The sequence below is a fragment of the Triturus cristatus genome, chromosome 11, assembly GCF_964204655.1.
Source record: "Triturus cristatus chromosome 11, aTriCri1.1, whole genome shotgun sequence".
NCBI lineage: Eukaryota > Metazoa > Chordata > Amphibia > Caudata > Salamandridae > Triturus > Triturus cristatus.
Window position 1 is genome coordinate 120,789,647 of NC_140594.1, and position 26,666 is coordinate 120,816,312.

Below are 26,666 nucleotides of genomic sequence, written 5' to 3' on the forward strand. Positions count from 1 at the left end.
AACTATAACGTCCCTGTAACCTTTGTTTTTTTCATTGAATTTCGACATTTTTTTTCAAAATTATATTCCTCACTTTAATGTCCCTGTAACCTTTGCTTTTTTAAGTGAATTTCTATGGTTTTTTTAAACGCAAAGTAATATTTAATTACCATACATTAATCCAACCTCTGCTGCGCAGCAGAGTTTGCTGCAGGACCGGGCCTGGTCCTTCGGCCAATGCCCCACATGCAGCCAACCCCATGTTCATATAGCCTTCGTCCGTGTGTGGCAGGGGATTGACCACACGCATCAACCCCACGTCGAGCACGGGCTTAAGCCATTCGCAGTAGGGGGTTGGCCACAGGGTCTGGCCTGCAGCTAAGCCCCCGCATGCAGCCAACCCCATGCTGCACACGTACGGCCTTCAGCCATGTGCGGTAGAGGTTTGGCCGCATGCAGTCAACTCCATGTTGTTCATGGCCTTTGCCCATGGGCAGCAGTGGGTTGGTCACATGGCCTGGCCTGCGGGCTACCGCCAGCATGCAGCCAACCCCCCCCATAGGCAGTCAACACAGATGGGGGGCATGCAGTCTCTACTCCCCGGGCGACCCCATCCCCAATGGCCTGCCACCTTTTTATGAGGGAGGAGGGTACTGGCCACCTTCCCCGGACCGTATTTGGCCCCAGGGACCCCATCCCCCAGGGCCCATTGCTTAAATTATGGGGAAGGAGGGTACGCAGCCTAATTATAAATGGGGACGCAGTCCCCTCTCCAGGTCAATATTGGCCCCAGGGACCCCATTCCCAGGGTCCGCCCAGTAAATGGTGGGTGCCCAGGAGCCCATCCAGTGCACCCACTTTATAATTAAAAGGGGGAGGGGCACATGCCCCCCCCCTCCTCAGGCCAATTTGGGCCCTGGGGACTCCATTTCCCGGGGCCGGACCTTATGCTTAAGGGGAAGAGGAGCATGCAGCCCTCCTCTCCAGGCCAATATCGGGGTCTGGACAAATAAAAATGGCAGAGAGAGCTACGCGGCTCCACTCCCCGGACTCATTTCGGCCCCGGGGACCTCATCCCCGGGGACTAGTCAGTCAATGGTGGGTGCTCTGGAGCTTACCCAGGACGCCCACTGCCTCTTATTTAGAAGCCACGAGGGAGCCCCAATGTCCCTGCGGCCCCAGGTGGCTCCCCGTCTCCAGCAGGAGCTGGAATTGCTCCCGCACGCAGGGAGCAGCAAAACATTCTGTTCCCTGAGTGTGGGAGCAATTTCCCTGCCCACTTGACAGCGGGCAGGTAAACAAAATAAATGTCCACTCCAAGCGGGCGAGAGCAATTTTTCTGCTACCGCCTGCTGGGAGAGGACTTACTGGACCAGATTACAATCTTAGCAGACAGGGTTACTCGGTCACAAACGTGACAGATATCCTGTCAACCAAATTACAATTTCATTTTATCCTATGGAACTTGTAACACGGTGGATGGGATATACTTCACGTTTGTGACAGTACCCCATCCGCCAGGATCGTAATCAAGCCCTTTCTGTTTGCTCTCGCTGGGCAGGAGCTTTCAATTGCTCCTACCAAGCGAGGACAAACTGAGGTTATTACCCGCATTAGCATGAGCAAGTAAATCGATATGTCCCTGGGGGAGAGGGGGGGCCCTGGGCATAGCTGAGCCTGGCACTGGGGGGTGGGGTCCCAAGGGCAAATTATGGCTCTAGGAGGGCGGCTGCGCGCTCTCCTCCTTTTAAAAATGTATGGTTGTGCCCTGGGGGGTGGGGTGGCGGTCCCCAGGGCCATAAATGGCCTGGGGAGTCCCCTGTCCCATTTACCATCAGCCTGGCCCCCGGGGAGTTGGTGGACTCCAGGGTTGAATACAGAACTGGAGTGGGACTGCCTGGCCTCCCTCCCCCAAAATATGTATGGGTGTGCCCCAGGGAGGTGGTCGGCCCCGGGGGGGCCCCTTCCCCTTTAATTCATTCATACGGGCTTTGGGAATGGGGTCCCTGGGGCTGAAATCAGCCTGGAGGTGGGGGACATGAGCACACCCCTTTAGGACCTGACATGCCCCACTAGGGGGGCATATAGAAAACAAAGGCGGTAGACCGTGCTTGTTTTTTTTTCCCTGGGGTTCCCCACCACCAGGCCAAAGGGTCAGGGTAGGAGTACCCTGCCCCTTTATGGGTTTTTTTCACCTTTTTTCTTGGGACTCTGACGAGTCTGAGTCCCAAGGCGGCTGCCAACACTTCCTGGTTGAAGTGTTGGCCACCATTCAGATCTCAACTTGAGATCTGTCAGATCCTGGGAGGATTTGCATCCGTAGATATCTATAAATCTTTTTTTTTTTAACAACTATAAAACTATTTAACACATTTACACAGAATCACACAAAGGGCTCTGGTGGCTTAGTGGACCAATTCATCCACTGTAGGGGCCTCTGTTTGACCTCATGGTCACAATCCTGGCGGGTTCACTCAGCCTTTCATCCTTCTGAAGTAGATAAAAGGAGTACCATTGAGTTGGGTCACAATAAACATCTGTTATTCAGCGCCAAGATATCCTTCTGGGTGAACGTGCACTTTGCAAATATACATGTTATGTGTGTTCTGGACCAAGAACTAGTGTTCTGCCAAATTAGGTGTAATTCTGTTAAGCAGTTGGGCTGTAGTCGTATCTAAAGTCTCTATGGGGAACGCACATTTTTTGACCCTCACCTCTTTTTCTCAGCCCCCGGATGACGGATCACCCCGAAACTTTCAATGCAGAACTAGACAAAGTAGGCCGCTAGTAGTTATATATATATATATATATATATATATATATGTATGTATGTATGTCTGTATATACACATACATACATAGATATACCCACCAATACCCACTGGCAGTTCTCAGTGAGTAGTTAAAGTTAGGTCTGCGTTTCATTACGAAGAGCCTTTTTTGTTTTTCTTATGAATTTGGTACCGCTAGACAAATCTTCACAAAAGTTGCTCAAAAAATGTTTATCCACCTCAGCTCTTTCAGAGTGGGTGAGAAAAAAGGGGGCCCCTAAAAAGCAATATACCCATGCATTTCCCAAAGACTCTTTAAAACAGTGCTAATGCGAAACCTGCTGAATGGAATTACACCAAATTTGACATGGAGATAGATCGTGGTTTGGTGTAAATCCTTTCAATAGTTTTTAAGAAATTAGGGATCAAAAACATTTGTATATCTGGACGATTGGGTTCATGAGACTCTCACAAGAGTCCTTCCTACCCAATTTAAAAAAATGGAATGTTCTGATTGGCCTAGGGACCTTTTTTCCCCCTTGGGTTTACTCATTTCCCCAGAAGTAAGGTTCCTGAGGAAGCAAACACTCTGATTGGCTACCTGCAACATGAAGAAAAATGTTGAAATCTATTTATTAAACATTTTTTTATAATAATCACTATTAATCCAATAGGTTAAATTTGTATATTTTGATATGTTGGTGTTTTCACTCTTTGACAAAGTCAATTAGTCTGGCTGAGTGTGGTCAGGATATACGAGACTAACTACGCATGTTTGACGGCCGTGCATGGCGTGGAGTTGCTTGTCTGTGAGGGGCTGGACGAAGGGCACAGCCAACCCCATACAGCGCACGGCAAAGGATGTGCACGGTGGGGGTTGGCCGTCTAAGGGGGGTTGATGGGGCCTGGCCAAAGGTGGGGTTGGCTGCAGGCAGGGGGTTAGACACAAGGCGCGGCCCCAGGACAAGACCTGCGGACAACCCAATGTCACGTTTGGCCAAAAGCTGTGTACGGTGAGGGGTTGCTTGCCTGCGAGGAGTTGGAAGAGGGCTTGACCACAGGCCATGCCCCATGGCCAATCCCACGCCGCGCACGGCTGTGGCCCTGCGCAGTGCGGGAATGGCTTTCCATATGGTAATAAAATATTACTTTAGGTTAAAAAAGAACCAATAAATTCACAGAAAACACATAGGTTAAAATGGCATTAGCGTTGGGGGCAATTTCAGTGACAATGTAATCTTTTAAACTAAAAAAAGAAAAAAAACTGAAATATACCAGTTAAATTAACTATAACTTGTGCCCTAAGTTAACTATAACTCACGCCCTCGCCACGCACAGCTAATTACCCCACATATTATAACACACATAAGAAGTTCTAAATATCATTGATAACATCACTGCAACATTTGAAATTAGATCATTGATTAAAAGACGGTGCATGGAAGGGGCATGCGTTACAGTTACCTTAGGGTACGAGTTATAGTTATTTGAGATAACTATGATTGGTGAATTGTCGCTGAAATTTTCACCCAATTACAATGTCATTTTAAACGAGGTTTTGTCAGTGAATATATAGAGTCACTCCATAGTATCATGCTATTCCCCACATCAATGAATTGATCCATCATATCTTGTCATTTCGAGACATGAAATATTTCACATCAACATACCATGTCATGGAATCACTGCATCATATCATGTTATGTATTATGCCATACTATGGAATCTTTCTATTGTCAAGTCAAGGCATGGAATAAAACCATTTGATCATGTCATATCCAATGTTATGAAATCCCTAAATGATTTTCATGCCCAACACAGTATCTTGTAAGTGCTTCAATATATTATATCATGTCATATTCCACATCATGGAATTGCTAGATTGTACCACGTCATTCCATAATGTGGTATCATTTTATCATGTTGTGCCATTTCCCCTATCATGGGATCTCTCAGTCGTATTGTATCACGCCATATCCCTTTTCATAGAATAGTTTTATTATATCATGTCATAACCCATGTCACCGAATCGCTCCATCATATGTCATGTCATATGCCATTCATGGAATCTTTCCATTGTATGTGACGTCCCATGACAAGGATCTGCTCCTTCATATTAAGTGATTGTCTCCAGCCATGGAGTCTCTCAATGTTATCATGTGATAGGATTTCTCCATCATATCATACCATATCCCATACAATGAAATAATTTCATTGTACCATGCAATATCCCCAGGTCATGGATTCTGCTCGTTTGCATTATCTTGCATCCCACATCATGGAATCGATGGACTTTATTACGTCATGTCCCATGCTATGTCATCTTTCACATATCATAGGAGAATCTCTACTGGTTTTCCAGTCCGATTCCACGCAATCTAATGGACAGCGCCTTGCCAACAGTTTTCCCTGGTTGCAAGATCACCAAACTGTATCCTATTTAAACACTATTCACATGCAAGCAATTTCCAGAAATTCTCAAACAGCTAACCAAGTATTCGTCCTACTTTATGAAATCTTTTGCACTTCAAAGATTGCATAGAATATGATGGCATGAAAAGCTAGAATGAAAAAAGTATGTCATAGAGATGGGACATAGACTTTTATATTCGGTCTCCCAAAGATTGAAAAGTGTAGATAAGCCTAAACATACCAATAAGGAGGGACAGTCAGAGAAGGGGAGGAAGAATGTGAGAATTAAGATGGTCGAGGATTTGGAAGAACTGGAAATGAGGTGAGAGAGCTGAAGTACCAAAATCTTACCTTTCTGAAGATCTTCTTTTAATGACTTGACCTGGAGCAGCAGGGGGCTGTAAAACATGAAATGCAATAATAGGAGCAATAAAATGTTCCTTTCTTGAACAGAAAGTTCCCCTTCACCCCTCCAGGCTTCCATGCCCTATTTTACTTTGGCCCTGCCACCTCTCTCTAGATTGGGTTACAAAAGGCTGCCCCTCTCCTGATACCTGTAATATAAGCTCTGCTGGCAGCATCCTCTCCCCATTCCTGAATTTCTTGTTTATCTTAAGCCTGGTAGGCAGCTCCCTCTGCCAGGGTTTTACTAGGAACTCCCTCAACCCTGTGCCTGTATCTCTTGCCCGATGAGTGGCTCAGAGGCTGAGCTTCAGCTTTCTGTACCTCTCGTTACAAGAGGCTTTGGAGGTGGCTGTATTTGCACAATGTTACATCTATGGCCTGAATTGCTTACTTATGTCACGGTTGTGGTAATCACGCATAAAAATAGATACATTTCAAGTTTTGTGTTTCCGCACTGTCCGACTCTCTCCAAAGAGGTGTGCAGTACTTTGAATAACCCAAATGTTGACTCATGAGCACTATATAATCCAGCTAAAAATAAATACCACCATTGTTTACAAGGTTATATTCACTTTATGAACTAACTAGGCATGATTACAAACGGGGCATTCATACCTTCAGGTCGGAAAGTCCATAAATCATCATCCTTGTAATTGTTAAAATACCTCGGTGGGCCGGGTACCTCCTACCCAGAGACCTGAAGGACACATGTTCATATCCTGGTAGGGTCAACTCAACCTTTCAACTTTCTGAGGGTGATAAACTGCGTAGCACGGCTTTGGGAAATTATCACATTTACTAGTAGAGTACATACAGAAAATGCATTTTTGCAGGGAAATTATCTGTCATTGCTTCTGTTTTAGAACTCAATTTCCACCATTTCAAAAGAAGGTCTGCAATCAATGCTTACTTTGAAACTGCTTTATAAAATACATTTTACATATGTCCTCATTTGATATTTTCATTTTCCATTACTGTTATTTTATTTTAAAGGGTATTTGTAAAGAACACAGCTACTCAGGCAGAGTGTCCCGGCGCTAATGAACCTCGGAGCTGGACTGTTTCTGTCCCTGAAGGGGAAAAAGCCTTAAGGCTGTTGCTGGAACAGCCAGGTTTTCAGCAGCTTCCTAAAGGTGAGTAGGTCCAACACCTGTCTAAGTGTTACCGGCACGAGGTTTCAGACTCGGGCAACCTGAACTTGGAAAGAGCTACCTCCAGTACGGGTGTGAGAAAACTTAGGGATAACCGCCTAATGCCGTGAAGATGACCTCAGGGTTCTGCAGGGAATATATTGTGTGACTCTCCTAAGATAGTGTGCGCCCGTACCTTGTAAAGCCTTAAAAGCCAGAACCAAGGCTTTAAAGCAGATTCCTTTCCGGACAGGAAGCCAATGCAAAGCTTTCAGGTGAGGTGAGATCCGAGTTCTTGGTCCAAGCATGAGGACCGCCCTGGCGGCCGCATTCTGGACCACCTGTAGTCTGTTCAGGAAGTACTCCGGGCGGCATAGGTATAGGGCATTTACATAGTCCAACCTTGAGACAATGAGGGCTTGGACCACAGTCTTCCTGTGGGTGAGAGGCAGGAGGGGGGAGACATTTCTTGAGCATCCGCAGGAGATCAAAACAAGATCCTGCGACAGACTGGATTTGGGCTTTCATGGACAGGGTATCATCCAACTTAATACCCAGGTTCTTCACTGTGTTAACCGAGGCGAGGGGCTGTGACATGTCTGATGGCCACCATTGTTTCCACTCGCCCTGAGATGGAGAGCCGAAGAAAATTATCTTTGATTTCTCTGGATGACATTTAAGTTGATTCTCTCTGAGCCATGTGAAAACCCCAGTCAGGCATTTATTGATCTTCTCCCCTACAAAGTCCTCGCCCTTATCACATGTAAACAGAAGCTGCGTGTCAAAATAAGCAGGGGTAGTAGTGCCATAAGACGTTGCACCTCAAAACAAGAAAAAAAAAAATCAATGTGGGTAGCGTAATACTATTTCAGATTCTCTACAACACAAGTCTCTGTGCCACTCGAGGTAGCAGGACACCCCACTACCCAGGGTGTAGGTGCTTGAAAATCTAACCAGGTTCCAGTGTTAAAGCTCAATTTAACAGTTGTGCCTCGGCACTCCTATTATTTATCTTTTCATTTAAACTCGTATTCTGAGCATCAGTTTTACATACATATCAGGCAGCTCAAATCACAGGAAAAACAGATCGTTGCATTTGAAACTGCATACATTTAATAGTTTGGACCATTGCATATCAATGTATTCTTTGATTAAACATTTGTTCTAAACATTTATACATGAAGAAACAGCATGGTCTGGAGATGAAGAAAAAAACTCACAACAGCCGACTAAATGTTTTGTTACATCTGTACCTTTTTCAAGGCTTGAACTGAAATACGCGAGTAGCTCCTCCAATAGTTTGCTGGCCAATGAAAGCTCTGAAATAGGTGTAGGCCCTATGCCTCATTGTAGTATTCAAAAGGCCTGGAGGAACTAAAGATACAGCGTGATGTCTGCTGAGGTTATTTATGACGTGGCCAACCGGTCCCAGGAAAGGGTGTATAAATAAGTATTTCTAGATGTTTTAGTCAAAAAGCAAGTGGACTAGAGAACCGGGAAGTGGGCTCGTCCTGCTTTATATATAGATGTCCTTTCTATCTTTTGTGACTCATGCGTCACATAAAGTTGTCGATTTGGCCAAAGGGTCTGCCCATCAATTTACAGGACTATAATATGTCTCTTTAAAATTCCAAGTTTTGTCGCGAGTAAGTTCAGGGCTGTGTTAAGCCACTGGCAAGTTCTTGCCATGAACCGAATCCGCACTTCCCTCTGAGGTTGGCCGAGTCTCCGGACCATGCTGTTTCTTCATGTATAAATGTTTAATCAAAGAATACACTGATATGCAATGGTCCAACCCATTAAATTTATGCAATTTCAAATGCAACAATCTGTTTTTCCTGTGATTTGAGCTGCCTGATATGTATGTAAAACTGATGCTCAGAATAAGAGTTTAAATGAAAAGATAAATAGTAGGAGTGCCGAGGTACAACTGTTAAATTAAGAAGCTGCGTGTCATCAGCATAGGAGATTATTATCGCACAGCAAGCCTACGTCAAGGGAGCAAGGGGGGACATGTAGAGGCTGAAAAGTGTTGAGCTCAAAATAGAACCCTGAGGGACACCCACCTTCATATGGGGAATGGGAGCGGCGAAAGGAGGGGACTAGACCTCTTGGTATCTATCCTCCAAAAAGGAGGAGAGCCACTTAAGCACCGTGCCACCAAGGCTGCACTCCTGTAATCTATGCAGGAGTTGGACATATGGCACGGTATCAAAGGCCGTGGAGAGGTCCAGCAAAATCAACACCACTTTACCACCACACTACCTTCTCCTTAATGGACTCCGAAATTTCAAGCAGAGCTGTCTCTGTGCTGAAATTAGATCTAAAACTGGACTGGCTCTGGTGGAAAAGGTTATTTGTTTCCACGTAATCCATAATGACTAAGTTCACATATTTCTCTAGGGCTTTAGAAAAAAACGGGAGGAGTGAAATAGGTCTATAGTTGGAAGCCACCAAAGGGTCGGCAGAAGGCTTTTTTTTAGCAGCGGTAGAATTTTAGCATTTTTCCATCTGCATGGCACCAGGTCAGTCCTCAGCGAGGAGTTAAGGACAATATTAGCAGCTGGGTTAATGACCTCGGCCACCGAAGCCAGGACTTTTGCTGGGCAGGGGTCCGTGTAGGAGCCTGACTTAAGGCCTTTCATATTCTCCAAGGAAGTCTCCATTAGAAGAAAGGGAAACTGTGACAAAGATGGACCCTCCACGGGAGATCCAGGTGTTAGGGATTCTGTGCTCCATCCCTCAACCGGGAGGGTCTCCACGAAGGGGTCTTGGATATTTTTTGATCTTATCTTGGAAGAATGAGGCAAGTTGGCTTGTCCATTCCATAATAGGAGTAAAAGGCCTGGCAGTCGCATTCTAGGAGGAAAAGTCTTTCACAATTTTGAAAAATTCCTTGCTTTTGTTACCAGATGACTCAATTTTGGAGAAAAAAAAGTTTTTTTACCTCATAGATTTTATTATGATGGACTTTTAAGGCTTGTTTATAGATTTCTTTGTCCTCTGAGTTAAAAAAAAAAATTACACCATACTCTTTCCAGACGCTTGCAGGCGCTTTTGCTCTGCCTAAGAGCTTAACTGAACCATGCGGCAGAAATTCTAGCTGACTTGGAAGAGCAGGTGGAGGTAGGAGCAAGCGCTTGGGAGCATTGCTGCAGCCAGTTCTCCAAGCAGAGAGCATCCCTCTCCAGATTGCCACTAAATGAAAGCGGGTGATGGACTAGCGCTTTGCTCAGGGCAGTTGGAGTAATTAGATGGAAGGGTCTTCAGGTAGTTGCTCTCTGCTTCCCAAGCGATTGAGGGCATCTTACCAACCTACACACCTTGAAATCTATCAAGTAATGATCTGACCATACTAAAGGGAAAGGCACATCTATTTGGAGCTCTGTGTTAGAAAAAATCTGATCGAGGGTGTGACCCTTATCATCTGTGGGGTGGCAAACATAAGGGGACAGATTGAAGGTGGCAAGGGACTCAGTCAGTGAGAAGGTCTCTTGCTCTGCTGGTTTGTCCATATGAATATTGAAGTCTCCCAGTTCCAGGAAGTGCTTATACTTGAGGACTAGGGGTGAGATTAACTCATTGATAGAATTGAGGAAATTCAGGGCTGGCCCAGGGGGTCTATATATTAAGACTCCAGACAGGGATTGGTGTACTGATAGTACACAATGGAAACCTAAGCATTCAGCTCCGTCAAACTTTCCTATAGTGACTATGTTGCAGGAGATGTCATTTTAAAAAATAATTACAACTCCACCGCCCTTGCCAACAGCACGATCCTTTCTCAAGATCCGATAACCTGAGGGGATGGCAGTAGCAATGGTGGGTTTAGAGGCCTCGACGAGCCACGTTTCTGTCTGTTACTGCAAAGATCAATGCTGCACTAATCTCTAGATGTATGCAATACTAATTGTATTTCCTATCTTGTTAAGTATAAAAACCTGTGAAGCACTGCCTTGGAGAGGTAGTGAACTGAGGCAGCAGAGTGACTGTGTGATGAGACGTACACCCTTTAGTGAGGGAAAAGGAGTTGATGTAGGTGCAAAAACATGTTATGGCCACAATATTGCAATACCAAATGGCTGAATAAACAGAGTACAACCAACCAAAATGGTGATTAAGGGGCAACCGCTTTTAGGGAACTAGCAAAGTAGGTCACACAGTTTAATCTGATTGAAGCGTACGGTGGATGAGTGGTGCTCAAGAGGCAGTGAAGTAGTGAATAATGAAACCAAGAGGTTCAAATATCTACTTTCACTGTTAGTCAAACTGTATGACCCAGGGACATTTATTTTATCACCCTGAGCCCCAATGCACTTACATGCTAAATGTGGGAGTGCTAACAAACAGTTTAAACATCAGTTTAAGTCATTACATAAAAATTGAAAATGTATGTTTGAGATAAAAAAAAACTACGACTGCGTCCAGCCTCTTTTGCAAAGCTTTAGACCCAATATTTAAATGGTTGAAAGAATGAATTCAATGAAATGAAACTGCAGGAGAGAGGATGGACAAAAAAATCTCACCCTTTGGAGGCAAGTATTGAAACCCGTCATTTCCATTGTTACCTCCATCCTTTACCCATTATTCTACTCTCTCTCACTCAGACAGTCAAGAAGCCTTTGTGTCCAGTCTTTCAAACCTTGACAGCTACCTGCAAAGCATCCAAAAGCAACAATGGAGACATACTCACCTATACTCGTCGTTTGGATGAGCAATCTCTACTAGGTCGCCCAGCTTTATGTGCTGAAACACCTTGGGGTTCACCACCAGCTCGTCATCTGAAAAACAGACAGCACTTATGGACAAGCAGTATGAACAGTCACCAAATATTCACCACAATAGCCAGATACTGGCTTACTACAGTTCTTATAGCACTGAACCTTCTAAAGGACTGACAAATGTTGAAGGAAAGGTATTTTGATTGGGTGACATTGTAAAATATATATGTCTGAAATACAATATAATACATGGTCCCATTTTATAGATGATTCATCTTCGTCTGGTGCTTGTTTAATAACGTTTCATTTTAAAACAAGAGAAAAGTATATACATAGCAAAAGGGGGAAGTCTCGCCACAAAATGTACCAAGATTTCCCCCTTTATCTGTATAGTTGGTGGACAAAGACCATACTTAACGTTCATAATGTCAATAAATACGCCAGTCACAAACTATGCCCTTCTTCCCACAACCCCTTGATGTAAAGTCTTTTATTTAGATGGTAGAGCATTCTAAGTACTGTGACCGACAAAACTCGAGTTTCCACTCAAGAAAAACAATGCAGTTAGTAAACTCCAGAAAAGATCCTAAGACTTTCTTAAACAATTCACTGACAGAATATTTGCATATCCCCAATAGGCACTTTTGCTAAAGTTTGCACTGGACTTGAGAAAATGTATCTAGAACACGTCCCACTACATTTGTGGCATGGGGACCTGAGGTATGGGAATGTTAGAACTGTGCATTAAGAACATCATATTAGGACATATTTATATGCATTAAGCTCAGGCGTTTATTGGTGTTTCTTATAGCCAGCTCCCAATTCCATCCAGCCAAATGAGCAGCACCAATATGGTTAGCTCTTAAGAGAACATTTAACAAAAATATTCACTGCCGGTACCTACCACTGCCCCCAAAGCCCTTCTTGTGGATGACCAGCTTGTAAACTTTGTTAGTTCTCATGTTGCTCGTTCTAGTTGCTCTTACGTGACAGAAGGTAGGGCATTCTGCCTGCGTGGAATGAAAACAGGAAAACACAGAGAGTTGTTGAGTCAAAAAGCAAAAGTCCAAAACCACTGCCCACAGCCAAAGAGTTCATGACCTCTTCCCAGAAACACATTCTGTCCCAATCTTAAACTGGCGGAATGAAGCGGGGTTTCAGTGAAGCCATACCTCTTCTCCAATGTTGCACAATGGTCTCTGAGAGCCCAGAGCTATAGGGCAGGGTGACCAAAGCAATGGAAGGGTTGTTTTTTTTTGCCTTAGGAACGACCACTGTTTTTTTTGCTGTGTCTTCAACCAGAGACTGTTCTTCAAACATTCTCAATCATGAAAGCCATCTGAACCAGGTTCCTCATTTATGAAAAAGAAAACATTACATGTTTTCACAATTGGCACTCTCCGAAACCTCAGCCCCATTTTGTTTTTCGAATTCGATTTAAAAACTCAGAAAGCTAATGGGTGTGCCCCGAGAAGTTGGAGTGATTGCTATTTTTCTTTTATCGTTCATTGAAAGCTTATGTCACAAAAATAAAAACAACAACATGCCACTGCCCACAACCCCTTGGATTGCCCTATTATTGCTATCAAAAAAATCAATAAAATAAAAGTTCATCCTCACTTATAATTTGAATACAATAGCATGGGTGCTTCCTAGCAGGCAGGTATAGAAACCCTTTTCAGTTTTAATTCACATCACAAGAAAACATGATTTATCTTAGTGCAAAGAAAATATATTTTAAATACTGTAACATGAAAAAACAAGTTTAAACACACAAGGATGACTAAAAAAATGCTAACATAAAGAATGTCAAAAAACATTTACAAGTCAACTATTGTTCTACCAGTCCTGGCACTGAAATGGACTTCTTCTTAGGTAGATGTGCACATTGTATCAGGTTATCCCCCACTCACTGTGCAAGAGAGCCAATGGATGAAGAGGGGAGACCACTACCCTAGGTTGTATGCTGCGGTGGACAGAAGCAAAATGTGGATCACTTAACAGGCCACTGGATGAAGAGGGCTGACCCAAAGCCCCTCCATATATGTATGCATTTTAATTGGGACTTTTGCTTAATGTTGTGTCTATGACAGGCCTAAAACAGATTATGGCGATTTAGATACAGTGTAGAGATAATAGGTTTGTATCTTTAAGAAAATTGTTTTAACTCATTAGATATTAACTACATTTCTCGATACATTGGGTAGTTCAATATGGATTCTATTTCAACACCTGAATCCTATTATGTATGTGTATATCACATTCACCAAATAATTAGCAGCACAATCAACAGGCTTACAAAAGAACCACACGAATGTCTTCAATAAATGTACAACAGAACGTTTGACACAGATGACCAATCTGTTGTTTCTAAAATGTCCTCCATTCTGGCTCTCACTTGCAAAACTTGGAAGGCTATCAGCCCTTTGCTGAGTGGACACCAAAGAGTTCCATCTTACTGCATAACCACTTACCTATAGAGTCAAAGTGGAAGATGGCACAGGGGAAGGAGGCTTAGAGAACAAATGTCAAACTTGTACTCATTTTGAGAACTCCCACAATATGTGAATTAATTTTTCCTGTCCCTTCGGGCACAGGCCCACATACAATTTCAGATGAAGAAAAAATGTGCACAAAAAGATACACGTGTTTGATGGGATTCATGACGATACACATCAGGGGAAAAAACATCTATTTGTTATACATCAAATTCTCTCATATCTGGCCTTCTCTTCGTGGAGATCACACGATTATTAAAACACATGCGCTGAAAGGTTCTCATGTGAAAATGGTTTGTTATTAGTTCATTCAAGAAACAATGTTGGTACCTTACTCACACTGCAGAGGTGTGTCTTGGGACTGGAGGATGTACAAGCAACTCGGTTTTAGGCATCGCTGCACCATAAAGTATATCCTTATTGGTGCTCTGAAGGAACCACTGATCTACTCTATGTGAGGTTTTATATGGGGTGTATAAGGCCAGAATAAGCATCAGAGCACTTTACAAGAAAATAATGAATAGTTGCAATCAATAAAAATAAGCGTAAAAAACATGTTATACAGCTCACATCTACACAATAGTATCAGTAGGGACAAAGTATACCATCATTTCACAAAAATATAGTCGTTTCTACAAAAGTTAAAAAAAAAATTGGACATAAGCATATACTAAACTTAGATAAATATCGACCAGCAATGTTAGTCCCGTCGGAATTCAAAACTATAAAATTCAAATTTATGATGGGATTTTGGGCAGAGGCAGCAAACCACAAACCTATCGCTCAATGGTATTAAAAGGCCTCGACCCCACTCCCCACCTGCATGAAAAGTGGAAGGCGGACTTGAGCTTCTAGACGATGCCTTGTGGATGAAGGCTAAAATGACGTTGCAATGCTTGACGATGTCATATAGACTCTGCCTGATCCAGTTTCAATTTCTTCATAGAATCTGCTAAACTCCTAAAAGGTTATGGAAAATAGGATTGAAGGAGACAGTCCGATCCGGTTATTTATGCACATCACATGCAAATGTCCCTGTATTCAACCACTTTGGAAATATGTGCAGCAAACACCGTTGATTGCGAGTAGTATCCCAGAAGTTCTCACACCCGAGATCGTCTTACTGGGAATACAGGACGAATCAGGGGACCTAGAAGGGCTCAAACACTGACTGGGCTGGGATCCTGGATTGCAAAATGCAATGCCGCCGTGCTCCAGCAACTAAATGGGTGCGATGGATCATTGTGCCACCCTCGAGAGAAGGGTCTGCAAGGCCCAAGGAATTGCAGGCAAGCATTTCCTTATGTTTCTATTTCTTCCAGAGTTTGACTACAGGGTTCTCTCCTTCACTCTCCTCTCATGGGATGTGTGGGAAGCTTGACTAGGGTAAGCTTGTGAGCTAGTCTCACATTCATTTGCAAGATTAAACTGCGTATGTTTTACGTTTGCAGTGAAACATGTTAAACACAAATAGCCACTATATGTATGAGTAATGCATGTGGGGCAATCTTTCTCTTTGACCAAAATTTTTGATGCCAATCTCCCTTTTTCATTATGTTTACAAGTTTCAGGAAATCATCTCAGGTAGAGGGGGACACAGGTCAACCTACCCAGTGGTAACTTCATACTAATATTTTGGTAAGATAGAAGCCCATTTATCTTTAATTTTCCCGTCCTGATGAATGCCGCGGACCCTTTGGGCCATAAAGGCGGAAACAACGTCGACAACCTTAACCACTGCGGTGATGGGGTAATAACTTCCCTCTGTCACCCTTCTTCTATTTTTAAATATCATATAATTGCCTATTTGAATAAATGTATTTTGGCAATTATACTGATTTTTAGACTTTCACTTACTATCACAAGCCCTCACTTAGTTTTAGAAGTGCCTCCCTGTCTCCAGGTGTAGGCCCGCTCTCTATCAAACCAAGTTTTTAAAGAGCGAGGACTGCCAATGATGAAGCATGACACCAGGTGGTGTGGGAGGACAGTCCTTCACTTTTTGTGAGATGCCAGAACTCTCACTTATTATCTCCTGAGTTTCGGTTAGTCATACTCAGAGCAGCTTCATTTGTGTATTCATGTTAGGATGGAGGCCAGCTCGCTCTGTGTGCCCCTTTCCTCTAGTTCCCTCCCCAAGGACTCTCAAGGGTTAGTGTGTTACAAGGCATTTCCTTATCACAGGAGCAAGAAGGTACCCTTTTTAGTCTACTGATGTGTGACCAGGTGCATCAGATGAGGAGCCCGAATGTAGTCTGGGATGTTCAGAACTGATAATTGGTACCTTTACAGATGATGTAAAGGATCCTATACATGATGTGACTATGTTTTTCAGGCCTTTCTTTACTCAATATTACCACATTTAAATGTGGACCAGATCCTGACCATCAATGGTTTTGTACCCTTTCCTTTTATGTTTTTTACGTGCATAAAACCAAATAAAATATAAATAAAAGTATTATTTAAAAACATATATTAAAGAGGGGAAAATACAGAAGTTTTAAAAATATATACAACATATTGGTGGATATGAAGACGATATGGGGGTTACGCCATTTCACTGATCTTTCTTTAATACTGGCCAAAAGACTGCTCACACAGCGTTGGAAATCTCACTCAGCCCCGAGAAAAGGAGCTTGGGGGGAAGAGGTAATACGATGGGCCAAGGTAGAAATAGAAGCTCTTGAAAGAGAGGAGCATAGAGGACTTTGGAAGAAAACAATTTTACTGGAATGAGCTCAATTGATGCAACAATTCAAAAGTAACGTCACTACTAATTAGTGTAAATAGGGTCTGGACCGCCACAAATGTATAACTAGTGCTGCTGAATGCATTCTACTAAAAATAGCAACTATGCCACCTTTGTCGTCTTTCTCTTCTATCCCATCTCAACCCCTTATTCCTTCCTCTCTCCTTTCCCCCACTCCCTTCCCTCTCCCCCCGTGCCCCTCACGGCTCTCCTCTTCAACTATCGTGTAGACCACTTTGACCAGACCCTTCAAGCAAGTTTTATTTGAAGTGTTATCCTCTTTAATGGAAGGGTGAAGAATTGAGCATTCTGCTACGAACTGTTATTTGGTATTAAAAATTGTAATAATCATAACAATACGTAATTAGGGCTGCATGCCTCTCATCATCACAGCTCATTATCTTCTGTATGCGAAATGAAGAAATGTCCTGCTTTTAGTAATATTCAATGTAATTATACTGTACTAAATATTGAACCATTTCTTCTGCATAATATGTAATGCATTGTAAACGCCAAATAAAAGTATGTGTTAAAATGAAGAAGAGATGGGGGAATCAATCAACCAGAATCATAAGAGGAAGATAGAGAGCCAAGATAACCATTGAAAGGATAGCTTAAGAAAACTGGAGGTATCTAGAGAGTAGAAAGGCCTCTATTGTGAGTGATAAACAACAGAATTCTCTCAAAGAACTTGAGAGGAAACAATTTGAGGAGCAAGAGAAAAGCCCCCAATCTACAAGACTCCTCTTCCTGGGATATTTAGCTGGAGCAACAGGATGTCTGTCCTACACATGCCCCAGCTCATATAAGACAGGATGGCCTAATAATATTTGTTGTGCTTGGTACTTGAACCAAGACACCTGCATAAAAAGAAGCCTTGATTAAAAAAAGAGGTACTGGACCCTCTACTGGTCACTGAAATCCTCCACACCAAGACTGGTACAATTTTTTCCAAGATCAATTGGTGACACTTTTACCACATGGGACCTTCACAAGAGGTTCTGCACGAAATTGTTTTTTTTATATATATTGATGTGCAACAATATCAACTACCACTCTACCATTATATTTCCAGGGTTGGTTGATTAACTCAGCATCTACTTACCTTGAGATTATATTTTTATGTGTATATATATAATCTCCATTTACTTATATATACTTACCTTGAAGATGCAGTGGTGGTTGATACTCTGGAGTTAATATTTGTGTAGGTGAATATTTTGTGCCTTGATATACTCTCATACAACCTGAAAGGGTGGACATGACAGTTGGTTGCCCGTTGCTACTGATTCAGTTTGAGCGAGAAATCAATAAAGTCCACATTGCAAGGACCCGGTAATTCATTATTGTTTGGCACATCTTCCTGTTCATTGTGTACTTGCTGTAATCTATGAGGTTTCTGAGAGATTGTAATTTAAAAGGTATTCTGCTTTAATCAGCTTTCACAGACTGAGGTAGTACTGTTAGATGTTTCTACATAGATCTGCCAAAAAGCCAGGCCATGTCTCAACCAGATGACTGACTTATCTCATGCAGATATGTTTTCTATCCTTTGGAGGACATAGTTTTGAACTCTATCCCTAGTTAGGCACTTTATTACAAAGCAACTTTCACAAAGCTACAGGCAAGACAGACCTTTTACTGCATCAGTACACGAGGCCACATAGTACCGTGTAATTGCACAGTCACAGGGATGCCGTCTGAGTTGTGAAAGGTAAACCTAATGTCCTTCCAATCACCAGGAGGATCCTAACCTATATGCACAACATCGTGCAGATTTCCTCCGTGTATCAAGGATTATTTATTCTGGAAATCGCTGAGCACTGCCACCTTGGTACTGACGATAGAACCCAGGAATTGATATATTGCGCTGGAAGTTGTCTTGTAATAGATTGCCGATTCAAAGCCCTGTAGAAGAATGGTAACATGGGATATTCAGTATTGAGATCATCCTGTCCCGGTACAGGAAGATCACATTGTGAACATAAAAAATCATTCTCAGTCCTCTAGCTCTGGCTGCTGCCTGCTGCTTCTACTGGCCGTAGTACCTTGGTGATGCACCAAGGAGCTGGTGAAAGCAAAATGGAAGGCAGGTGGGCTCTCATATTGCTTCCACCAATGCAAACTAAAACAACCTACTGTGTGGCACAAGGAACAGTTGAGTAAGCATACTGCTCGTCTTTGTGGACAAATAAGTCTTCTTGCTGCAGTACATCTTGCAGAAGAAAAATTTCTTCCAGACATAGGTCCTACACAGCTTTGTTCTGAATCGAAGAACTATGTGCAGAACCTATAGCTAATCTGTGACCTTTGCCCGGACCAACCCACAAGGACACTCTCCCTCGCACTTTTAGAAAGGAGAAACCCTTAACGAAAGCAACTTGCCTGTGGATCTTCTGTATTATCCAATGTAATCTCTCTACAGAAAGAACGGTAGCAAATTGTAATCCCAGTAAAGGAGTGTCTATCTACCTTATTGCCAAATCTATAAAAAAACATGGAAAACTTTAAGATAGGCAATGTGACCCCCTATCTGCGCCAGTTGTGGAGACAGCTTTAGATAAGGATGAGGAAGTTATTTTCATCAAAGATTGCTCAAAAAAGCTAAGCTCCATTATTAAAATATAAAAGAGAAATAATGTGAAGGTCCAAAAACATTTCTTCATTTTCTTCATGACGCTACTTCTGAAGAACATGCCCTGGGTCGGTATAGACCACCCTAAACAAAATATGAACCAATATTCTGTTACTCTGCTGCTACAAAACAGTTTACATTGTTTAAGAGACAGATTTCTGATTTCGTTCACCTTTGTGGACTGAGAATCATTAATACGGAGGCAATTGGTCTTTCATTCAAGTGCAGGATATTTGCTTGCAGTCCAGTTGGGTCTGTGATCCTGCCTGATAATGCATCTTTCCTCTTTATTCGCTCTCCAACATATTCGGACAACAAAAAAACAGGCACATGGAATAGTTTCAGCCAAATCTTCTTAATCCTTAGAGGTCCCTTTGAGTAATATTTCATTCCGAGTGGTCCTGGCTGAGCAAAGTTCAAATGATATCACCAAATGCAATATCTAATTTTATTTAGTGACTCTCTGTAGGTTTCAATCCTCTCCCAAACTACCGGCCTTGGTACTGCCAGATATGACAAAGCTATAATGTGCAGGAGTTTGTGTCTGTCAGGATTATGTAGGCCTGTTGAAGCTCTTATTCATGGTCAATGATCTAAGCACTCCAAACTAGGATATCTCTCGGCTGCCACACAATAAACTATGAGTGGGCGAGAAACGAGGCAGCGAAGGGCGAAGATGGTTGTGATATTGATGGCTGATCAAGCTCCTGTTCTTTCACCCTGTGAGGAGTTTAAGAGCAACTGAGGTCCCTAGTGAGAGAGGAGTGAGAGAGGATCAGCCCTGAGAAATCCAGCACAATCACAGCAGCTGACAACAGGCTGTGCTACTCCTGGATCCTCGCTGCATGACTCCACTGGGTGCTGACACTGGGACAGGCAAAATATTGAGGCAAGACCATACACTATTAGTGGCTTTTTAACAGCTGTGTCTCACTTCCCCTCAAGGCTGTAAAGTCATCAGCCATGGCGGACAAGTGGTAAGGAAAAGATCTTTAAGCCACGAGGCGTGAGAGCCAGGAATAATGCAGATCAATCAATCTGGGTTGTGAAGTGCGCTACTCACCCGTGAGGGTCTCAAGACACTGGGGGGGGGGGGGGGATGTGGGAGGAGGGTTCGAGCAGCTCCATGGTCATCCAAAGAGCCAGGTCTTGAGATCCTTTCTGAATAGGTGCCGTGTCGGGCTTCATCTGATGCGGAGGAGGAGTCCGTTCTAGGTCTTGGCTGCGATGTAGGAGAAGGATCTGCCACCTGCTCTAGCCCTGTGGATGCAGGGGACAGTGGCCAAGGCTAGGTCGGCAAAGCCAAGGTTTCTCTTGGGGGCGTGGAAGGAGATTCTTTCGTTGAGGTATTGGGGTCCGGTGTTGTAGAGGACTTTGTAGGCGTGTGTGAGCAGTTGTTATTCTTTTTTCTACAGGGAGCCAGTGGAGCTCGCAGAGGTGTTGGGTGATGTGGTCATGTCGTGGGATGTTGAGGATGAGTCTGGCTGTAACGTTCTGGACTGCCTGGAGTTTGCAGAGGAGTGTTTCGTTCATTCAAGTGTAGAGCGCACTTTCGTAGTCCAGTCTGCTGGTGATGAGTGTGTGGGTGACAGTATTCCTGGAGTCAGGGGGGATCCATTTGAAGGTCTTACAGAGTATGCTGTTGAAGCATGTGGATGATACAGCGTTGTTCTGACGGTTCATGGTGAGCGAAAAATAGAGTAGGATGCCGAGGTTTGGAGCGTGGCCCGTAGGGGTGGGTGGGTTTCCGAGGGCAGGGGGCCATGGGTGTTGTCCCATGCAGAGCGGGTGTAGCTGAGGATGAGAACTTCTGTTTTCTCCGAGTTGAGCTTCAGGCAGTTGCTGCTCATCCAGGTTGCTACGTCCTTCATCCCTTCTTGAAAACTGTGCCTGGTGATTAAACACCTGGACAATATGGGAAGAGAGGAAATGCTTTAAGTTCGGATGGGTGGGAGGAGGTGGGTGCCTGTTCATCGCACAGATCAAACACCTACTGAGGATATCAATTATGTGCTTCAGGGTCTACTGGGGTTTCGAAATGAGATGGAACTTTGACTAGTGAAAAACACTTTGTGAGTGTCTTCCGAAAAGAGTAAAGACTCCACAACAGGCAGAAGTTCAGTGATGGTGCCCTTGAAATTAATTGACTAGAGAAGGAAAATACTTAATGAATGAAGCAAAGCAGAACATAGTGAAGCTGATAGAAGACTGATTTGTGTTCGTTCCTGATCTTATTATGGGTCCCTCTCAAGGAAGGGAGCACTCATGGAAGACCCTCATTCGCTGGTACAAAAGGGGGTGATGGCATCAGTGAGGTTTCCTGGCAATTTCAAGTTGGGACATTGGGGGAAGAGATACTGATCTACACAAGTGGAAGCCAGTATTGTGTATTTTGTTTCCTTTGGAACCTTGCAATTAACAGGGATTGCTCTTGATGTTGTGCACAATGAAGGGCATTTGCCGAGGTTTGGGGTCTGGGTTAATGAATCTGGGCAGGGAAAGTATGTGTGATGGGATTGTTGTTCCTTCTTTTTTTTCTACCTATATGACAGTATTCCTTTGCATGCTCTCTTTCACCATGTGGGCTCAGTCGACTTATTTTCTGAATTTTCTTATAATGAGGTTTGGAATATTGTTAACATGGTTCTCTCAGCAGAGGGTAAAGTTGCAAGACTGACTGATGGCGACGTTTTGTGAATGTGAATGTTCCCCTTGTGCTCAACTAATAAAAAATAAGCTTTAAAAAGTGAGCAAAAATCAGACCATTGCTCCATATACCAATGGACAGGAAGCATAGCTTAAGTACTTAAACAAAAATAGCATCATTATAGGCAAATCACTCAGGGCCTGGCGCACACACCTTTTGTGTGTGAAGAAGTGCTGCTTATTACCTAAAGAAAGGCACCCCAAAGACTGAGTAAGGTATGATTTTCCCAAGATTAAAGTTTTGTGAGTGAGGCCGTAATCTCCTTTTATGTAATGCAAATATGAAAAGGCCTCATAAAAGGTACACAATCCTGACTCATCCCCCAAAAGCTATTGACGTATAACACTTAGTTGCAGCCCAACTAAGATTACTCTACATAAATGCAAACAGATATCTAGATTTTTTTTATTCATAGAAATTATTTTTATTTTCTTTATTGCGTTCTTACAGAGCACTAGACAACATATAACATTCAGCAATTCTATTAAAATAGAGAAGGAGGTGATGTAGAGTTACAAGTATAGAGGAGACAGTAGACTCTAAATATGTTCAAGGATATATGATGGATTTCATGAACGAAAGAGGAGGGAGGGGAGCTTGGTTGGAAAAAGTGCCAATATAGGAGAAGAGAGAAGTTGTTCGAGAGGAAGCAGAAGACGAAACAAGCATAGGGGTAACCAGGGGCAGGTTGATGCAAGGAAAGCACATTCAGTGAGGGGAAAGCTTAAACAAATTGAGTGGACAGGCAGGTGAAGCGCCAGACTTGGCTTGATTGGCCCTTTAGGAGTATTTATTTTGGTTCCTGCCTTAGTTATATAAACTTTCACATTCTTGTTGGCATCAGTGGCGGCTGTGAAATGTTAAAGTGGCAACACGTAGTCACCTGGTCCCATATTACACAGAGAGTGAACCCCAGACTGTCCTGATGGTTAGGGTGGGGGAGGTTCAATCCCACATCCCCCCACCTCAAGAAAACTGCAAAATGGCAAGAAGTTCCGTGCATTGTAGAGTACATTTTGCTAAAGAAAATTGTTACAAAGTTTAAATTTAGTCTACACGATTTCAAGGTTTTAAAAGGAGTCTAACACTTATTTTGAACCAATGCTGCCTCCCTACAGGTCTCCCACAATAGGCATTCCAGTACGTTCCTTTGCTTGATGATGTCGACTTGGGTTTAGAGACATATTGACACTTTATTGACAGAGGGCTTTAAACATAATGACAAGTATTATCTAATATGGTACATGATGTAGCAAAACTATTGATGAGTGAAATACGACTTTGGCAAGTATATATAGGTAAGTATAGGTCGCTGTACTTAATTGGAGTGACAATATGCTGTCACTGCAAACTTAAACTTCCTGCAAAATCTCAAAGAGACTTGAACCCTCACAAAGTGGACATCTGAAAGATGTAATTGATTCCCCTCAGAACCAAGACTTTATGTTTAAATGCTGACGTTATCGGCTAACAAATCCCTGTTTCCTCACCTAACCTGTAGATACACTTCTAGGGGCATATCAACAACAACCGGTGAAAATTATCGCTGAGCGCACTTAGTGCTCGGATAATTATCGCCGGCTAGCGCCGATTTTTATCGCTGAGATAGCGTGCTATTAGCAACGCTTATCTCATCAGCGATAAAAATCATAGCGCTAACTGGCTAACGTGAGATTATCGCTGGAAACCCAGCGATAATCTCACGTTAGCTAGTTGATAGGGACTCACAAACTTAGCCATGATATCCACCTTCCATAGGATATCATGGCTAAGTCAGTCCTGAAGCAGGTGTTAGGAAAGTAGCAATAACAGGTGTTATCGCTACTTTTCCTAACGCTATGCTTCATAGCGTGGGGCTTGATGATAGGAGAAATGTCGCTTAGCGACATTTCTCCTATCATGTCAGGTCAGGAACGCCCACTTAGCATCTCATTAGAGATGCAAAGCTGGGCGTTAGACATCCCCACGCTAAAGCAAGGTTTCACGCGTTAGCGTGGCCTTGCTAATATAGCGATAAAATTATCAAATTTTTATTAAATTTTCAGCCGAAAACGGCCGCTAAAGCGGCGATAATTTTTTATCGCCTCGTTGTAAATATGCCCCCTAGTCCTTAGACGGATTGGTCTGGCTCAGCGAAAGCCTCGCTTGGCTTATTATCATTTTCGTTGAACTAAGCGTACTGCCTCACACCACCTGTGCGTCCTTTCTCCCCTCAAGGCTGCACTGGTGCATTCAGCCACAGGTGGAGGAGGGGTGGGGCGGGCTGAAGGTTGTGGGAGGGTGCCAGTGAATGTCTGCAGAGACCAGATGTGGTAAGGAGTTCACGTAATATCTCTAAATAGCCAATCACCCCTCATCAGTGATCTATGTACAGATATACCAGAAAGTTGAAAGATTAGAAATAACTCCCACGAAAAGAGCCCTCATTGAGATACTTAAAAATGTTCAATGAGACAACTATAAGCCTCAACGAGACATTACTGATTCCTAAAGGAGCCACCACGGTGTTTTCAAAATGTGACTTATCCCAACCAGAAATAAGCAATTAGTCCCCAATGAGACATCCCTGAAACCCTAAATGACATGACCGTGAGCCCTCGATGGGACATTACCACTCCCTCAATGAAACATCTGTAAATTATCAAAGCATCATCATTTAGCGTTAAAACCTTTGTTGACTTAACGCACTTTCATCTGTGAATAGTATCAATGAGTATTAGTTCTGAGCAAGACAACACCGAGCCCACGAAATATCAATGAGCCTTAAATTAGACTGTACTCAGTGAAAACACAGAGCACTCAATAAGTAATTTCTGAACCATTAATAAAATGCTCATCAGTACTCACTTAGACATTTCAGCAGCTTAAAGAAGAGGCAGCAGAGGGTCTAATTACAGGTTAGGGAGGAGACGAGGCGGCCCAGAAGGAGGATTTAAGATAAGGAGTGCCAGGATCCATTGGGCGTTCCCTCAAATCTGGTGTGGCGGGGGAGTTGCGATGCCAGGCACTACAGGGCGCGGCACCCAGAAATAATGGGTTGGCACCATTACTACAATAGCAGGAGTCATTAGAACACAGGGACGAAAGGCCGGGGATAGAGGCACCAGTCCGGCGGTGTAGAAGAGACAGTGGCTGGCGCGCTTGTGGGCAAACACAGGCGGCGGAGTGTGCAAAGATTTGAGTGTGTGGCAGTGAGGCAGCAAAAAGTTTACAGGAGGCAAATTGCGCCATGATTAGGGAAAAGAGGCTTCAACTACCCCCCGCCCCCCAACAACATCCCATTAGTCATAGCAGGGTGAAGTAGGGCTGGCAGTGCTACACCAGGCCCAGGAGAGCCTACTTTGGCTGTTAGCTGCACCGTCCGTTGGGGGTACTCTTACAATGATACCGGCAGTTAGGTCAGGGTCCGCAATGACGTGGTCAGCCCTCCTCCCTCAAATCAGTCACAGGTTGCACACACCACAAAATTTGCAGGACATTTAGAGCTGTACCAGGTAAGTTACAGCTTAAGCAGTAAGGGTCGTGGCATAATGGCTGGAGCAGCCTAATGTAATGCTCAACAAACCAGGTTCGGGGCTAGCAGGAAGATTGGCCATCCGGGATTCTGGGCAAAACACTTCCCCCGCGTGCCTAGCAATATAATGAGCAGAAACTCCATAAGAGTCAGGAAAAAAAAAATGACGAGCGAAAGAACCCTCCACAGGAATAGCGACAAAGACAAGAAGCCCTAAGGGTAAACTCGCCAAATTATGGAATTACGGACACCACATCCATGACCATCTTTTCATTTAAGTTGACCACCTGTCCGCTACTTACACGGACCGTTTGTGAATACTGCTTAATGTCCAGCGTCCATCGTTGATCTTTGAGATGCCATTTGTCAATAATTGTTAACACTTCCGGGTCGCATGACAACCAATCCTACGGATTAACATATTTCGACCGTCGTATGAAAGGGGTAGTGCTAGATTGGAGCACCCTAGCCAATCATAGTGTGCTATACAGAAATCCGGTGTGTTCATTGGCTGTGGACCCTGCGTGCCTTCGTCAGAACCTCCCCCGGTCAGAGATTGCTGCCAAGTGTGGAGCGTGCTGGGCTCAGAAAAGTGACAGCTTGACTCTGTGGTCGGTGGGCTGGGCCAGATGATGGCGCTCGCGCCTGTCATTCTGGATAATAGGGCACGGGGCTCGGGGGGTGCGGAGTAAGGGCGCTACGGGGCCCGGTAGGGTACTCTGTGGCAACTGTATTACGCATATATTGCATTTCTAGCAGGTAATGAAGGTTATTCCGTTGCTTATGCTACATTCGTTGGTTTAATTCACATCCTCTGTTACGTTGACTGCTCGCTGGACAGGTCTCTGTGTAGAAACATTATTTTCAGAAATGTCACACTTTTCGGAAATTTTTGTTGCCTTCTCACCCTATATAATTTCTCGTCTCACTCCTTCCTCCATTGAACTTCTTACTTTCTTTTTACTCCTCCCTTTCCCTCACTTTACCTCTCCTCCGCTGCCTCCTTCCACCTCTCCTCTAATCTCATTCTTGTCCCTGTGGACTCTTCCTACCTTTGCCTCTCGCTCTTCTGTGCCTCTCGCCCCCCTGTCCTCTCACCCTACCAGTACCCAGCGGTTGTAAATGTGTACAGCGGAGAGCGCTAGG

General features: G+C 43.6%; 1 protein-coding gene across 11 annotated transcripts in view; it reads right to left on the bottom strand.

Moving 5' to 3' along the window:
- Nucleotides 1-25,954, bottom strand: part of DEPDC5 (DEP domain containing 5, GATOR1 subcomplex subunit) — a 628,116-nt gene extending 602,162 nt beyond the window's left edge. For 5 of the 11 annotated variants that reach the window (XM_085634590.1, XM_085634587.1, XM_085634589.1 and 2 more), the window contains exons 1-4: nt 25,823-25,916; nt 12,322-12,427; nt 11,390-11,477; nt 5,513-5,559 (exon numbers count right to left, since the gene is read on the bottom strand). In XM_085634590.1, the coding sequence (XP_085490716.1) occupies nt 5,513-5,559; nt 11,390-11,477; nt 12,322-12,379 (193 nt within the window). In that variant the 5' untranslated portion in view covers nt 12,380-12,427; nt 25,823-25,916. Of the gene's footprint in view, nt 1-5,512; nt 5,560-11,389; nt 11,478-12,321; nt 12,428-12,589; nt 12,690-25,822 lie in introns of those variants that run through there. The other 6 variants (XM_085634591.1, XM_085634584.1, XM_085634592.1 and 3 more) reach the window with 4 other exon arrangements.
- Nucleotides 25,955-26,666: the final 712 nt, after the last annotated feature.